The sequence below is a fragment of the Microcaecilia unicolor genome, chromosome 3 (assembly GCF_901765095.1).
Source record: "Microcaecilia unicolor chromosome 3, aMicUni1.1, whole genome shotgun sequence".
Taxonomy (NCBI): domain Eukaryota; kingdom Metazoa; phylum Chordata; class Amphibia; order Gymnophiona; family Siphonopidae; genus Microcaecilia; species Microcaecilia unicolor.
This window is the reverse complement of record NC_044033.1, coordinates 452,705,161-452,720,724: the sequence shown is the minus strand read 5'-3', so window position 1 is coordinate 452,720,724 and position 15,564 is coordinate 452,705,161. Positions and strand designations below refer to the sequence as shown.

Below are 15,564 nucleotides of genomic sequence, written 5' to 3'. Positions count from 1 at the left end.
TTATGTCGTAATGTGTTACCAATGGTTTTCGTGGTGACAGTGGTCCCAGCTGCCTTGAGATCATTGACAAGTTCCCCCCTTGTAGTTGTAGGCTGATTTCTAACCTTCCTCATGATCAAGGATACCCCACGAGGTGAGATTTTGCGTGGAGCCCCAGATCTTTGTCGATTGACAGTCATTTTGTACTTCTTCCATTTTCTTACTATGGCACCAACAGTTGTCTCCTTCTCGCCCAGCGTCTTACTGATGGTTTTGTAGCCCATTCCAGCCTTGTGCAGGTGTATGATCTTGTCCCTGACATCCTTAGACAGCTCCTTGCTCTTGGCCATTTTGTAGAGGTTAGAGTCTGACTGATTCACTGAGTCTGTGGACAGGTGTCTTTCATACAGGTGACCATTGCCGACAGCTGTCTGTCATGCAGGTAACGAGTTGATTTGGAGCATCTACCTGGTCTGTAGGGGCCAGATCTCTTACTGGTTGGTGGGGGATCAAATACTTATTTCCCTCTGCAGAATGCAAATAAATTCATATACTTTCCACAATGTGATTTTCCGGATTTAATTTGTGATGTGCTATCTCTCACTGTTACCAATAACCTACCCTTCAATTATGGGCTGCTCATGTCTTTGTCAGTGGGCAAACTTACAAAATCAGCAAGGGATCAAATACTTATTTCCCCCACTGTACATACTTTTGTTAGTGCACTATAATTGAACTAGAAACTTCTTCTGCAGGATCAACTGTAATTTCTTTTCTTCGAAATAGGTTTTGGTTCTTTGCAGCAACATTTTGAAGGGGTGAGAAACATTCAGGATGCCTATAGACTTGACCATTGCTTGTAAATCTTACAGAATATACAAATTAGGGAAGGAGTATATTGCTAACTACCAAAGTACAGAAATATTGAATATTATTCCAATTTCTGTTGTGAGGCACACACAAACCTTTACTGCAAATGATCTTTGAGAAGAAAAAAGCCTCAGAGAACTCAATAGGGCATACACCCCCAATTCAACATTCTCTCATCGGCAGAAAAAGAACTTCTCAAATTAACTTGTGATAATTATTGAAAAAAAATCTATATATTCTCCATCTGTGTACTTTGATTTTTTTAAATTATTTGCGCCTATGTTTACTAAGGTGCGCTCTAGGCGTGTTAGCGGTTTTAACGCGTGTAAATGGTAGATGCACATTAAACACTAATGCACCCATAGGAATGTATAGGCACAATAGCGTTTAATGCGTCTTAACTTTAAAGATGCGTTAAAAATGCTAATGCACCTTAGTAAACATACCCCTCAGTTTGAAGGCACATATTTGAAAAGTACATTGGTAGAGAATATATATTTCTGACATATTTAACACAGGATAATTTGGGAGTATTTTCTGCCAACAACTGAACGTTGAACTGGGGACATATGCCCTACTATGTTATCTGAGGCTTTTTCCTTCCTGAAATTAAATTGTAGTATAAGTTTGTGTGTGCCTCACAACCTAAATAGGAGTGATATTCATATTTCTATATTTTGGCACAGAGTTGACCATGTAAATATATAATAAAGCCGGGAAAGTGAAATATCAACAAATATAAACCAAATAAACACTCTTCACTCAACACTTGTCATAGTATTAGACCTGGTCCAAAAACAACATGTCTTCAGAATTAAAGGAAGGAAAAAGCCTCAAAGAGCTAATGGAGCCCAATAATATTCTTAGCTCCTAACTTGCTCCAGATTGTCATTCTAGGCACTACAACATTCATTAACTCACATTAGCTTTTATTTTTCAATATAACAAATTTGAAGGGAGAGAATATGGAGAAGCCACCCTTCTGAGGATAATAAGATTAGCTGGTGAGATGCAATTCACAACTATAAATCTACAATATTGAGTAGAAAGAAAGCTTAAAGCTGGGGGAGGGGGGATGACAAGTTGGATTAAAAAAAAGATTCAATTTATTGGAGTTTCTGACAAATGTGGACAATCTGACTTTGGCAGCTGGTTCAAATACTCCCACTGCTGCTGATATTAAAAACAAAACCAAATTAATCAGATCTCAGTTGCTTGCAGATCATCAAAGTTGAAGTACCAGCAGATATAATTTGGGGTTACTTTGATAAAATCAAATTAGAAGATACTAAAGCTTTGGTAAAATATGCCAGATCCACTTGCAGTTTAGATTCCTTCCCAGCCTATTTAATGAAGTAGCTACTCCAGCATTTCTTACTAAGGTGCACTAGCATTTTTTGCTTGCGCTAAAAATCAGCTGGCACTAAATGCTGAAATGCCCATAGGAATGTAATGGGAATCTCAGGGGTCCTTTTACTAAGGTGTGCCGAAAAATAGTCTGCACTGGTGTAGACACATGTATTGGACACACACAGATCCATTTTTCAGTGTACCTGCAAAAAAGGCCTTTTGGGGGGGGGGGGGGCGAAAATGGACGTGCGACAAAATAAAAATTGGTTTGAGTCCATTTTGAGCCTGAGACCTCACCACCACCCATTGACGTAGCGGTAAGGTCTCATGCATTAACTGGCCGGTAATGATCTACGCATGTACAGTGCCGATTATTGCCCGGTTAGCACCATGCACTGGAAAAAGTCTGGCACGTTTAGTGGACGCACGTAAAAAATGAAATTACCACCCGGGCCATGCAGTAGCCGGGCAGTAGTTCAAATCTGACACACGTAGGATGCACGTACGCAGTTCAGTAAAAGGGACCCTCAGCATTTAGCACCAGCTGATTTTTAGCGTGAGCTAAAATCACTAGCACACCTTTGTAAAAGACCCCCTAAATGGCTGAATAAACAACTGGATGGGATATGGGAAGTTTTCCTATCTTAGCTGGTGACATTGTTTTAACACCTATTATTAAGAACCCCAGAGGAAGTATACAAGAATTAAGCAATTATAGACCAGTGGATTTCATCCTACTTTTTATAAAGATGATGGAGGGTTATGTCGCAAAACAACTAGAAATGTATTTAGATAGACACAATATATTATACTCATCTCAATCTGGATTTTGCCAAACTTTCAGCACTGAAACAGTAGTAGGCTCTTTACTTGCTTAAGGAAAAGCCTTGTTAAGCCAAGGACAGTGTTTTATAATTATTCAGTTCAATCTATCGAATACGTTTGATGTGGAGGGGCATAATCGAACGGGGGCGGCCATCTCTAATGACGGCCCTGTAAAGCGGCGTACCCGACTGTATTATGGAAACAAGATGGCCGGCCATCTTTTGTTTCGATAATATGGTCGGGGCCTGCCAAATCACAACATTTGGGCCGCCCTTACAAATCGCCGGCATTAGTGATGGCCGCCATTAGTTTTCGCAGATAATGGAAACTAATGGCGGCCATCTCAAACCCAGCCAAATCCAAGCCATTTGGTCATCGGAGGAGCCAGCATTTGTAGTGCACTGGCCCCTCTCACATGCCAGGACACCAACCAGGCATCCTAGGGGGCACTGCAGTGGACTTCACAAATTGATCCCAGGTGCATAGCTCCCTTACCTTGGGTGCTGAGCCCCCCAAAACCTACTACCCACAACTGTACAGCACTACCATAGCATTTAAAGGGTAACGGGGGGCACCTACACGTGGATACAGTGGGTTTTGGGTGGGTTTTGGAGGGCTCCCATTTACTACCACAAGTGTAACAGGTAGGGGGGGATGGGCCTGGGTCCGCCTGCCTGAAGTGCACTGCAGTACCCACTAAAAGCTGCTCCAGGGACCTGCATAGTGCTGTGATGGAGCTAGGTATGACATTTGAGGCTGGCATAGAGGCTGGCAAAAAATGTTTTTTATTTTCTATTTTTTGGGTGGGAGGAGGTTGGTGACCACTGTGGGAGTAAGGTGAGGTGATCCCCGATTCCCTCCGGTGGTCATCTGGTCAGTTCGGGCACCTTTTCGTGGCTTGGTCGTGAACAAAAAGGGACCAAGTAAAGTCGGCCAAATGCTCGTCAGGGCCAGCTTTCTTTTTTCCATTATCGGCCGAGGCCAGCCATCTCTTAACCACGCCCCCATCCCGCCTTCGGAACACTGCCGACACGTCCTCTTGAACTTTGGCCGGAAAGCAGTTGAAGCCAGCCAAATCGGCTTTTTATTATACCGATTTGGCGGGCCTTAGGAGAAGGCCGGCCATCTCCCGATTTGAGTCGGAAGATGGCCGCCCTTCTCCTTCGAAAATAAGCAGGTTATGCAATCTTATGTTATCAACATTGAGTGGATTCGAATTCAGGGAGTAGTATTAAACTGGTTTTGAGGCTTTCTATCAAATCAGTTTATAGTGTGAAAAGGCACAATATTGTATCTGATCCTTGGAAAGCTCCCTGTGGAGTTCCAGAGTTTACTACTGTCTCCCATACTGTTATAACATTTCATTATAATCTTTGAGAGAGGCCTTGGAACAGACTAATAGCCTTCACCTTGTGTCAAACTATGGGTCTGTCACACTAACTGGAATTCAAAACTAGATTTAAGTTGAATAGAGAGAAAAACAATTTTTTATGGATAGGTCCTTCCAATAACCTTTGGAATGATCAGTGTTATTATTGATAACAATAGGTTTTCTTTTAAATTTTCTTCAATAATTTTTGGGGTGGATGCCAGTAGCTCTTTTTCTTTGAAATACTGTAATACAAAAATTCTTCCACTTGCTTGAAAATATTTTGATTTGGCTACCTTTTGGCTTCTTGTACAAATGATAGAGATAAATAAAATAATGAATGTAGTGGAACAGGTAGACATGAATCGCTTATTTACTCTTTCCAAAAATACTAGCAACAGGAGGCATGCAATGAAGCTACAAAGTAGTTCATTTAAAATGAATCAGAGAAAATATTTCTTCACTCAATGTGTAATTAAACTGTGGAATTTATTGCAAGAGAATGTGGTAAAAGCAGTTAGCTTAGCGGGGTTTAAAACAAGGTTTGGATAGCTTCCTAAAAGAAAAGTCCATAAGCCATTATTAAAATGGACTTGGGAAAATCCACTGCTTACTTCTAGGATAATCAATGTAATTGACAAAACAAACAATTGTGCCTGTGCTCTGTCGAGCATCAAAATATAACAAAATATTTAAACACACATGAATACAAGTGTATTGCTTCTTCAGCTTATTGAGAGTGGAGTAGTCTCATATATAACACACGATAAAGATTATTTGATTTTTCACCCAATGACTGGGTGTATTATCTGTGTGTATTGTCTAATCATTGACTTAACCTCCACCTCCCTTTGCTAATCTTATATATGAAAATATATTTCTGTTTATCAATATGCTATCATCTAATTTTATGCAGCACTTAGCTTGAACAAGTTGGTGCTCTTAAAACCCCGACAGGTCCCCGTTTCGTGGCTACTTTTTCAAGGGGGAGTCACCAGTTCTAAAACCAAAAACAAGATGCAGCACAAAGTTACTTACAAAATTATTCTAAAAGGCATATTAGTTGTATAATTACTTGTATTCTAAATAAAAATGCTGATGGCTTACCAAGTAACTGTCTCAAGTGCAACTGCAGCATTACTCTGTCTCTCTCAAAATGGCCACGGCGTCTTTTTGTTAGTGCTCAGCCGTGCCAGCTGATTATGAAGCTAACTTCAAAATAAAAGTCCTAAACAAAGACTTCTAACTAAATAAAAGGCTTGTGCCCTGTCTGAGACTAGTGTGGAAAACTGCCACTGTTGATATTCATCTTGTATGTCTCGAGCAAACACTCCTTAATTGACCATTTGTTTGTGGCAAAAGTTTTAACATATCAAAAGATTTTTCTATATATTAGGAAATAGAGAAAATTGAAAATCATTGAAAAAAATTATGTTAAACTTAGTGCCTGTTGATAACTCTAGAACTGATATGGGTATGTTCAAAAACCAGTGTGCGTGTTTATTATGAACCATCCAACCAGAGACAAGAACTGAATTGCTCACTTCTTATATCAAAAAGGGAATATTGTGTTAGAAAAAACAACTCCACTGTGTGTAAGTGTTCAAACCCCTTGGTTCTATAGTATCCAATGTGTGGTATGGTAGTATCGAACAATTACAGTCATTTCATAGTTGGCTGAATCAATGTCATGCCAGAATCCAATTTACTTTAACGTGGTCAGAATCCAAGATACATTTTCTTGATGTTGAGATTCTCCTTGTAGAGAAGCAATTTATTACCAATGTATTTGTTAAGAGCACTGACCGGAACACTTTTTTAGAATATAGTAGTTGCCATCCCAAAGCATTAAAACAAAGTCTTCCATTTTCTCAGTTTCTCCGCTTCAAGCGGATCTGTACCACAGATGCCGATTACAAGGCACATTCTGAATCTTTTGGCTCTAAATTGTTGCAGAGAAATTATCCACACAAAACCATCAAGAGAGCCTACACCAGAGCCAAGTACAACAATAGAGAATTATTGCTCCAATCTCCACCACGGACACAACATGATGGACAAATTATGACTTTTGTGACAAGATACACTCCGGGTGGAGAGGCTACTGCTGCTATTATTCGCCGCCATTGGGACATCATTAAAGCACACCCAGTGTTCACAAATTACAACATCAGGACGGCATTTTCACGTTCCAAAAATCTGAAAGAAATTTTAAGTCCAGCGGTTTTACCTATGGTTCCCATTGACAACGCAGGCAACTTTGGCCACTTTAAATGCATGAAACCTCGTTGCAAAACATGCCCCATAACCATTGAAGGGACAGATTTCGTCTGTAACGGCAGGAGTTATAAATTAAAGTGCAGAACTACATGCCGATCTACGGGCATCATTTACTACATCAAATGTCCATGCGACAAATACTACATTGGGAAATCAATGAGGTCATTACATGAGAGACTGATTGAACACCGTTCACGAATTACTGCACAAAATTTTGGAGCACCTATGGTACAACATTGGACATCGCAAAATCATACCATCGAAGATCTCAAATGTATGGTGATTGAACAAGTGATTCCCTCCACTAGAGGAGGTGATTTAAACAGAAAACTTTTACAGCGTGAAACCTTTTGGATTTTTACATTGGATACTATAGAACCAAGGGGTTTGAACACTTACACACAGTGGAGTTGTTTTTTCTAACACAATATTCCCTTTTTGATATAAGAAGTGAGCAATTCAGTTCTTGTCTCTGGTTGGATGGTTCATAATAAACACGCACACTGGTTTTTGAACATACCCATATCAGTTCTAGAGTTATCAACAGGCACTAGGTTTAACATAATTTTTTTCAATGTTTTTCAATTTTCTCTATTTCCTAATATATAGAAAAATCTTTTGATATGTTAAAACTTTTGCCACAAACAAATGGTCAATTAAGGAGTGTTTGCTCGAGACATACAAGATGAATATCAACAGTGGCAGTTTTCCACACTAGTCTCAGACAGGGCACAAGCCTTTTATTTAGTTAGAAGTCTTTGTTTAGGACTTTTATTTTGAAGTTAGCTTCATAATCAGCTGGCACGGCTGAGCACTAACAAAAAGACGCCGTGGCCATTTTGAGAGAGACAGAGTAATGCTGCAGTTGCACTTGAGACAGTTACTTGGTAAGCCATCAGCATTTTTATTTAGAATACAAGTAATTATACAACTAATATGCCTTTTAGAATAATTTTGTAAGTAACTTTGTGCTGCATCTTGTTTTTGGTTTTAGAACTGGTGACTCCCCCTTGAAAAAGTAGCCACGAAACGGGGACCTGTCGGGGTTTTAAGAGCACCAACTTGTTCAAGCTAAGTGCTGCATAAAATTAGATGATAGCATATTGATAAACAGAAATATATTTTCATATATAAGATTAGCAAAGGGAGGTGGAGGTTAAGTCAATGATTAGACAATACACACAGATAATACACCCAGTCATTGAGTGAAAAATCAAATAATCTTTATCGTGTGTTATATATGAGACTACTCCACTCTCAATAAGCTGAAGAAGCAATACACTTGTATTCATGTGTGTTTAAATATTTTGTTATACTTCTAGGATAAGCAGCATAAAATGTTTTGTACTGTTTTGGGATCTTGCCAGGTACTTATGACCTGGATTGGCCACTGTTGGAAACAGGATGCTGGGCTTGATGGACCTTCCGTCTGTCCCAGTATGGCAACACTTATATACTTATGTCCAGAGTGTCTACTTATGATGCTCCAAGGGGGCGTTTACTAAGTCGTATAGGTGCCTACGTGTGTCCTATGTGCGTCAATTTTGAACTACCGCCCAGCGGTAATTTCATGTTTTACGCGCGTCCACTAAACATGCCAGAAATTTTCTGTTGCACGGCAGTAACCGGGCAGTAATCGGCATGGTACGCGCATAGACAATTACCGCCCAGTTAGCGCGTGAGACCTTACCGCTAGGTCAGTTGGTGGTGGTAAGATCTCTGGCCCAGAATGGACTTGCACCAATTTTTATTTTGCCGCACATCCATTTTCAGCCAAAAAAGGCTTCTTTTGCAGGTGCGTTGAAAAATAGACCTGTGTACATCCAATACACACATCTACACCACCACAGCCCATTTTTCAGTGCACCTTAGTAAAAGGACCCTTAAGTTTCTTATAAGACAAATCCAAATTATCAAAAATATTGCAGTTAGATTGGTGTATTCTCTCCATGTATTTGATTATGTTACCCCTTTTTTCCTTAAATTACACTGGCTGTCAATAGAAGCCAGATTACTATTTAAAATGTACACAATAATATTTAAAAATCTCTATGGTGAATCACCTCTCTATATGAATGGTAGATCTACATGGAGGCAAGCAACATTACATGTAGAATTCATTATTAGGGTCCTGTTCACTAAGCAGCGTTAAAGGCACGTTAACATTTTTAATGCGCATTAACCATGTACGTTCATTAATCATGAACATGCCTACAATATCCCTATAGGCGCCTACATGGTTAGCTTGTGCGCTAAGTGTAGGTTCACTAAAAACAGTTACGCACCTTAGGAAACAGGGTCCTTATTGTGCTATCCAGCTGTAAAAAAGATTACATCGTAAAGCTGTTGACATCTTCATTGTCATACAAGATTGCTTCCATTTGGAATTCTTTACCTCTTTCTGTTAGGGCTCAAAGCAGCCAGTGGCGTCGTGAGGGCAGCTGACACCCGGGGCGGGTCGCCGCTTCGCACCCCCCCCCCGGGTGCAGCGCGGTGCACCCTCCCCCCTCCGGAGTGCAACCCCCCCGAGAACATACCTGGAAGGCGGTGAGGGGCGGGCAGGAGAGCCAATCCGCCGAGTGCACGCCACTGGGGGGTGTCGGCGCCTCGCTGGTTCCCTGCTCTCTCTGCCCCGGAACAGGAAGTAACCTGTTCCGGGGCAGAGAGAGAGCAAGGAACCAGCGAGGCGCCAACATCCCCCAGCGGTGTGCACCCGGGGCGGACCGCCCCACCGCCCCCCCCTTCCTACGCCACTGAAAGCAGCTACTTAAGTTTAGAATAATGTTAAAAACATTATTGTTTTGGTTGGCACGTGAGAGCCTGAGAAATATGGAGACGTGAAAAATTAGCTCCCAAGCTTCACTTTTTAAAAGTGGCATAAACCTTTATAAACTGGGCATCTACTAATTTCTTCTTATTCTGCATCATTCTTCAATCTAAAGTCGGGAAGATCAAAGTAGATTTTGCATTAAATTCTAGTGCTAAGAGACCTAACCCAGACCTGCCATCGCTAACAAAATTTGACACGGAGAAGACAGACGTTGCTAACATGGCTGAAGTAGCGGAACAATTGAAGCACGTTTCTACCTTGCTTACCAAGAATAAGGCGGACATCAAAACAGAAATTTCAGAGATAGATACCTGACTTGTGCATTAGAAAAGAAGTGTGCTCAAATTGATAACGTAGCCTCTAATCAGCGAATGGGCTTGAGTAACTGTTTATACATCCTAGAGGCCACACGAGTCAGGTTGCCATGCAAGCACATAATAAACACAACTTCAGGTTCAGCGTCTCTTAAAAGTGTAAGAGGTGCCATTAAGGACTTAGGGCCAGATGCACTAAACTTTAACGACCCTTTTACAACCCTTTAACGAACAAGTTTTAAACTGTGACATGCATTAAAAGCCTTTTTCCGAAGACGACAGCAGCTAACGAAAACGGAATGCAGATGAGCAAATTCTTTAGAAACCCTGTTGGAATGAGATGCACTAAAGTTTTCTGCTTGCCCTAACGCTGGAAAACTCCGGGAAAGCTAACGAGAGGTCTGTACCTCTCGTTAGGGCTGCTCGGCTTCCAAACTGTAATGTAAAAAAAAAAATCGGGAGGGAGGGGGCAAAAACTCTCGTCAGGAGCATCCTTTATGAGCGTCCTTGCCCCCCCCCGCCCGAGGTCGCCGCTGCTCCCCGTTCCCCCTGCATTTAAAAGCACAAAACTTATAAAACTTTATTAGCCCTGGCCCCCCTCCTTCCCTCCCTTTCTCCTTTTTCTCCCACAGCTCTGCCTCCCGCCATCCTCCGCCCCCGTGTCCCCCCGCCCGAGGTCGCCGCTGCTCCCCGCTTCCCCCTGCATCAAAAATCAAACTTTTAGCAGCCACGACCCCCTCCCTTCCTTTCTCTCTACTTTCTCCCACAGCTCCTCCTCATGCCATCCTCTGCCCCCGTGCCCCGCCCCCCTGAGGTCGTTGCCGCTGCTCCCCCCTCCACCGGGCCCCCCTCCGCCTTACCGGGCCCGCGCAGCGCCTCTCACCTCTGTGTGAAGACACTACACGGGCAAGAAGAACATCTGATTGCCGCCAGTCTTCAGGACGTCTCTGCTTTCCTGACCTGGGCCCACCCCCTTGCACCATTCCTTGCACTGCTGTCCTTCACCGCTCCTTGCACCGCTGTCCTTCAATTTTTCAGGCCGCTGGCAGTGTCAGTAAGCTAAACACACTGCCTTCAGCGGCCCTGAAGCTTTTCCTCTGCTACAGTTTTCTGTCCCACCTACGTAGGATGCTGCAACCAAGGGACAGCTTCCGGGACTGCCGAAGACATTGTGTTTACCTCACTGATGCTGCCGGTGGCCCAGAAAATTGAAGAAGGGCAGCAATTCTGGTTAGTGCTGAAGATCTGGTGAAGCTCCCCTCTCTCCCTCCCACCCCCCCAACATGGTCCAACTCCCCTCTCCCAGTCCCTATGAACAAGACCCAAACCCACCCTTCCGTGAACAGACCCTTCCAGGCAAACTCCACTCAACTCAGAGAATAGAACCCCACCTCACCCACCCACTTATAGGCCCACCCCCAGGACTTAGCTTAGGCTCCCTGGCTGTCCAGTGGATCAGCCCAGGCTGGAGCAATCCCTACTCCCTCTGCCTCTAGTGGCTGCATATGTAAAATGACCACCACGTGCAGCAATAGTCTCGTGGTACTATTTGCTAGAGGTCAGCTTTCCATATATGAAACAAAAGAAAACAACAAGCATATGTACTGTAGGATTCTTTACTGTACCTGAAACTTTTTATCCATACCTTCATAAATTAAGATGGAATTTGCCCTTTGTTACATAAAATATATATTCCATATAAAAATACGGAAAAGGAAGAAAGTAGTCAAAATACAATATTCTATAATGCACCCCTTTAGATAATTTAGTAAGTTTATTCTGTTCTCTGAATTTCCCCATCTCTCTGTGTAAAAATATGTTACTTTAGGTGAACTTCCAGCTTGCTGTATATGCTAGCTTTGTACTACTTTATAGTGTGTGTGTGTGTATGTATATATATATATATATATCAAACATATAAACGGCGAGTGACCGTACTCACTCGCAAATGCGCAGTAGAGACTTCCCTCTCTGCCCCGCCCCCGCTTCAATACGTGATGATGGGGGCGGGACAGAGAGGGAAGTCTCTACTGGCATGCTGCAGATGTCGGAACCGCTCCCCCTCCCCCTCCCTGGAGTCGCCGCCGCCCCTCCATCTGGCCCGAGCACTGTGAACTTACATCACCACGCAGCAGCAGGCACATCAGCAAAGCTGCCGTCGGGCTTCCTTCTCTGCCTTTGTCCCGCCCTCGCCGACGTTACGTCACACGAGGGCGGGACACAGGCAGAGAAGGAAGCCCGTCCCGACGGCAGCGTTGCTGATGTGCCTGCTGCTGCGTGCTGATGTAAGTTTACAGTGCTGCTCGGGCCGGGTGGAGGGGTGGCGGCGGCGATGGCAACTCCGGGGGGGGGCTCGGAAACCCCCCCATTTCAAAAGTAGCCCGTTTTCACGGGCTCAACGGCTAGTATATATATATATATACTATAAAGGGGAACGGTACAATATAGGGGTGAGGTGCTTCTGTGTACGAAAGAAGAACAGGTAGAAAAAGCAATGGTCAAAGCCAGAAGGATGCTTGGATGCATAAGGAGAGGGATGACCAGCAGGAAAAAAGAGGTGATAGTGCCCTTGTATAAGTCTCTTGTGAGGCCCCATTTAGAGTACTGTGTGCAATTCTGGAGATCACACATACAAAATGATATAAACAGAATGGAGTTGGTCCAGAGGGCAGCTACAAAATTGGTAAACAGTCTTGGTCATGAAACTTATAGGGACAAGCTTAGGGACCTCAAAATTTATATGCTGGAAGAGAGACAGGAGAGAAGGGATGTGATAGAGACATTTAAATACTTCAGTGACATTAGTGCACAGGAGATGAGCCTTTTTCAAGTGAAGGAAAACTCTGGAATGAGGAGGCATATGATGAAGTTAAGAGGAAATAGGCTTAGGAGGAATCTAAGAAAATACTCTTTCACGGAAATGGTGGTGGATGCGTGGAATGGCCTCATGGTGGAGGTCGTGGAGACTAGGACTGTGTCAGAGTTTAGGAAAGCGTGGAACAGGCATGTGGGATCCCTTAGGAAAGAAAGAGTTAGTGGTTACTAAGGATGGGCAGACTGGATGGGCCTTTTGGCCCTTTTCTGCCATCATGTTTCTATATTTCTATGTATACTTTATACATCTAGCCCAGTATCCCGTTTCCAAACAGTGGCAAAGCCAGGTCACAAGTGCCTGGCAGAAACCCAATTATTAGGAACATGTTTGATTCTGGAATGATATGTAATGTGAGTTACTATATGTTCTTTTTAGTCAATTTATGCACAGCTTAAAGAAAAGATAGGAATAAATGAATTATGTAGAGACTTAACTATATTTTCTTCTTACAGCAAGATGTGGTGGAACACTTACAGATATGGTTGGTGTGGTTTTGAGTCCAGGTTTTCCTGGAAATTACCCCAGTAATTTGGACTGTACATGGAAAATTATATTGCCAATTGGATATGGTGAGTTACAGTTATGAAATGCAACAGCTACTGTGCTTTCTTCTATATTGTGTCTTCAGACTTATTACCATGATCTTATTATAACATATTCAAGAACAAGATTCTGCAGGAAACTGGAAAAGGCCTTCATTTAGTAGATTAGACTTTTCATCTTGTTATAGCTTAAGAAAGAAAGTATAGTGTTTCTTTCAAAAAGAGCAAGACCCCAAAAGATCAGTAAGAACAGCAGCTGAACAGAACCCCCCCCCCACCCCCACCCCCCACACACACACACTTTGATATTCAGTGCTATTTAACTGGCTAGAATGGCTGCTGATCGGCGGTTAAATAGTACTTGACCGGCTATCCACCAATATTCAGTGGGAGATAACCGGCTATCACTTGATGAATATCCCCAATTAGTGGATAGCAGGTTATATCACTTGATATAACTGGCTATCCACTGATTTTTAAAGCCATTTTAGCGGCCATATTTGTCCACATAAAAACATAAAATACCTTTGGTCATTTCAAAATAACCAGGTAAGTCTGAATATCAACTTAGCCGATTATCAAGAAACCGGCCCAAAATAAACAGGATATTAAATGCAGGTCACCTGAAACATCCTGGCATTTCCAGGCTCAAACCTGACTGTGGTAGTTAGCTGGTCTAATTCCCATAGTCTGAAAATCGCCCTCAAAGTAACTGACATACTGTTTCTTTCCATAAAAATGAACAGTGCCATCTGCTGGTCTTACAATAGACTGCAGTTTCTTTAATATAGTAGGTTTTAACTTTTGACTATTTATTTACTATATTTATATCCCGTCTTTATCCACATACATAGTCTTAAATAATCATCTCATACATACACTTAGATAGGTAGCAGTTGCAATCATATGAAGATGAAACATCAATAAGCTGGATGTAACTGAAATAAAGGGAAGAATAGACAAAAAGAAAAAAAATACATTTTTTAAATTAAATTAGTCATACAGATGAGTCATCATGTGGCTAAACAGACCTTTAAAAACAGATGAGTTTTTAGCAATCACTTTAATTGTTAAGTATCTACACATGATCTCAGGTATCTAGGTAGAGTGTTCTACAAGGATGGGGCAGTGATAGAGAAGGCCCATAGTTTTGTCTCTACGTAGTTATATGACTTTATGGGAGGTAAACACAGCTGATGTGACTTCTTAGACCTCAGAACTTGTTTCAGCTTATATGATTGCAGGATATTGCGAAAGTAGGCTGGGACAGTCCCCTATATATGTTGATGCATTAGTACAAGTGTTGAATTCTGTATGTTACAGGGAGCCAGTGTAGTTTTGTTTAACATTGATGAGTTAGGACTTTGATATTTCGGTGATCAATCGCGCAGCTGCACTTTGGATGATCTGTAGAGCTTGGATTCAGGATGATGGTATAACCAGAAAAAGAGTTACATTGATCAATTTTTGTCAGTACCAAGCTCTGTACAATTGTCCAAAAGTCATATGGTGTGACCATACCTTTCAACTAGCTCAGCACATGAAGTTGAAAGAATGAAGTCAAAATCACATGGTCGATATATTTTTGCGTTGACTAATTGGTGTCTAGGAAAACTCCTAGACTGTAAACAAAGGGCTTCTTGATCACTTTTTCACCTTGATATTCAAACAGTTTTGGTAGAGATGAGTCAAGGGTCCTTCCTCCTACATATATTATTTCTATCTTTGCAACATTTAAAGACATTTTTACTTGTTTCATCCAGTCAACAATTCTGTCAAAAATATTTTTCATTTGTATACATAAATCCTGATCATAGTTTTTAACATGGATAATTTATTTCTCTGTTTATCACCCTCCTCTCACCTACCCACACCCATCCTGTTAGACTATCAATGAAATGATTTGATGTCCCTATGCATACCTCCTACCCACCCCCACCCTGCTAGACTGTCAATGAAAAGCTTGGATGTTTCACTTATATATACTATCAGCTACCACATTTGCTTATTTCTGATCTGACGAAGAAGGGCAACCTTCGAAAGCTAATCAAGAAATGTATTAAGTTATGTCCAATAAAAAAGGTATCATCTTATTTTCTTTTCCATGCTTTATTTTGTTTGATTTCTATTGATAACCTTTAAGAGTGGACTAACACGGCTACCACACCTCTCTACTTAACATGGATAACAAATTGTACATCATCTGTGTATATTCTATAAGATATGTGTCGATCGGTTTGAATAGCGATAATGGTAGCTTGTGTACTTTAAAGATATGTGCTATTTTTTTAATTCAATGGAGTATTATTTGTGTATTTAGATAAATAGAT

General features: G+C 41.7%; 1 protein-coding gene across 1 annotated transcript in view; it reads left to right on the top strand.

Moving 5' to 3' along the window:
- Positions 1 to 15,564, top strand: part of CSMD1 (CUB and Sushi multiple domains 1) — a 2,896,277-nt gene that overhangs the window by 2,393,728 nt on the left and 486,985 nt on the right. Inside the window, exon 40 of the mRNA XM_030195161.1 lies at positions 13,145 to 13,261. Coding sequence (XP_030051021.1) covers positions 13,145 to 13,261 — 117 coding nt within the window. The remainder of the gene's footprint in view (positions 1 to 13,144; positions 13,262 to 15,564) is intronic.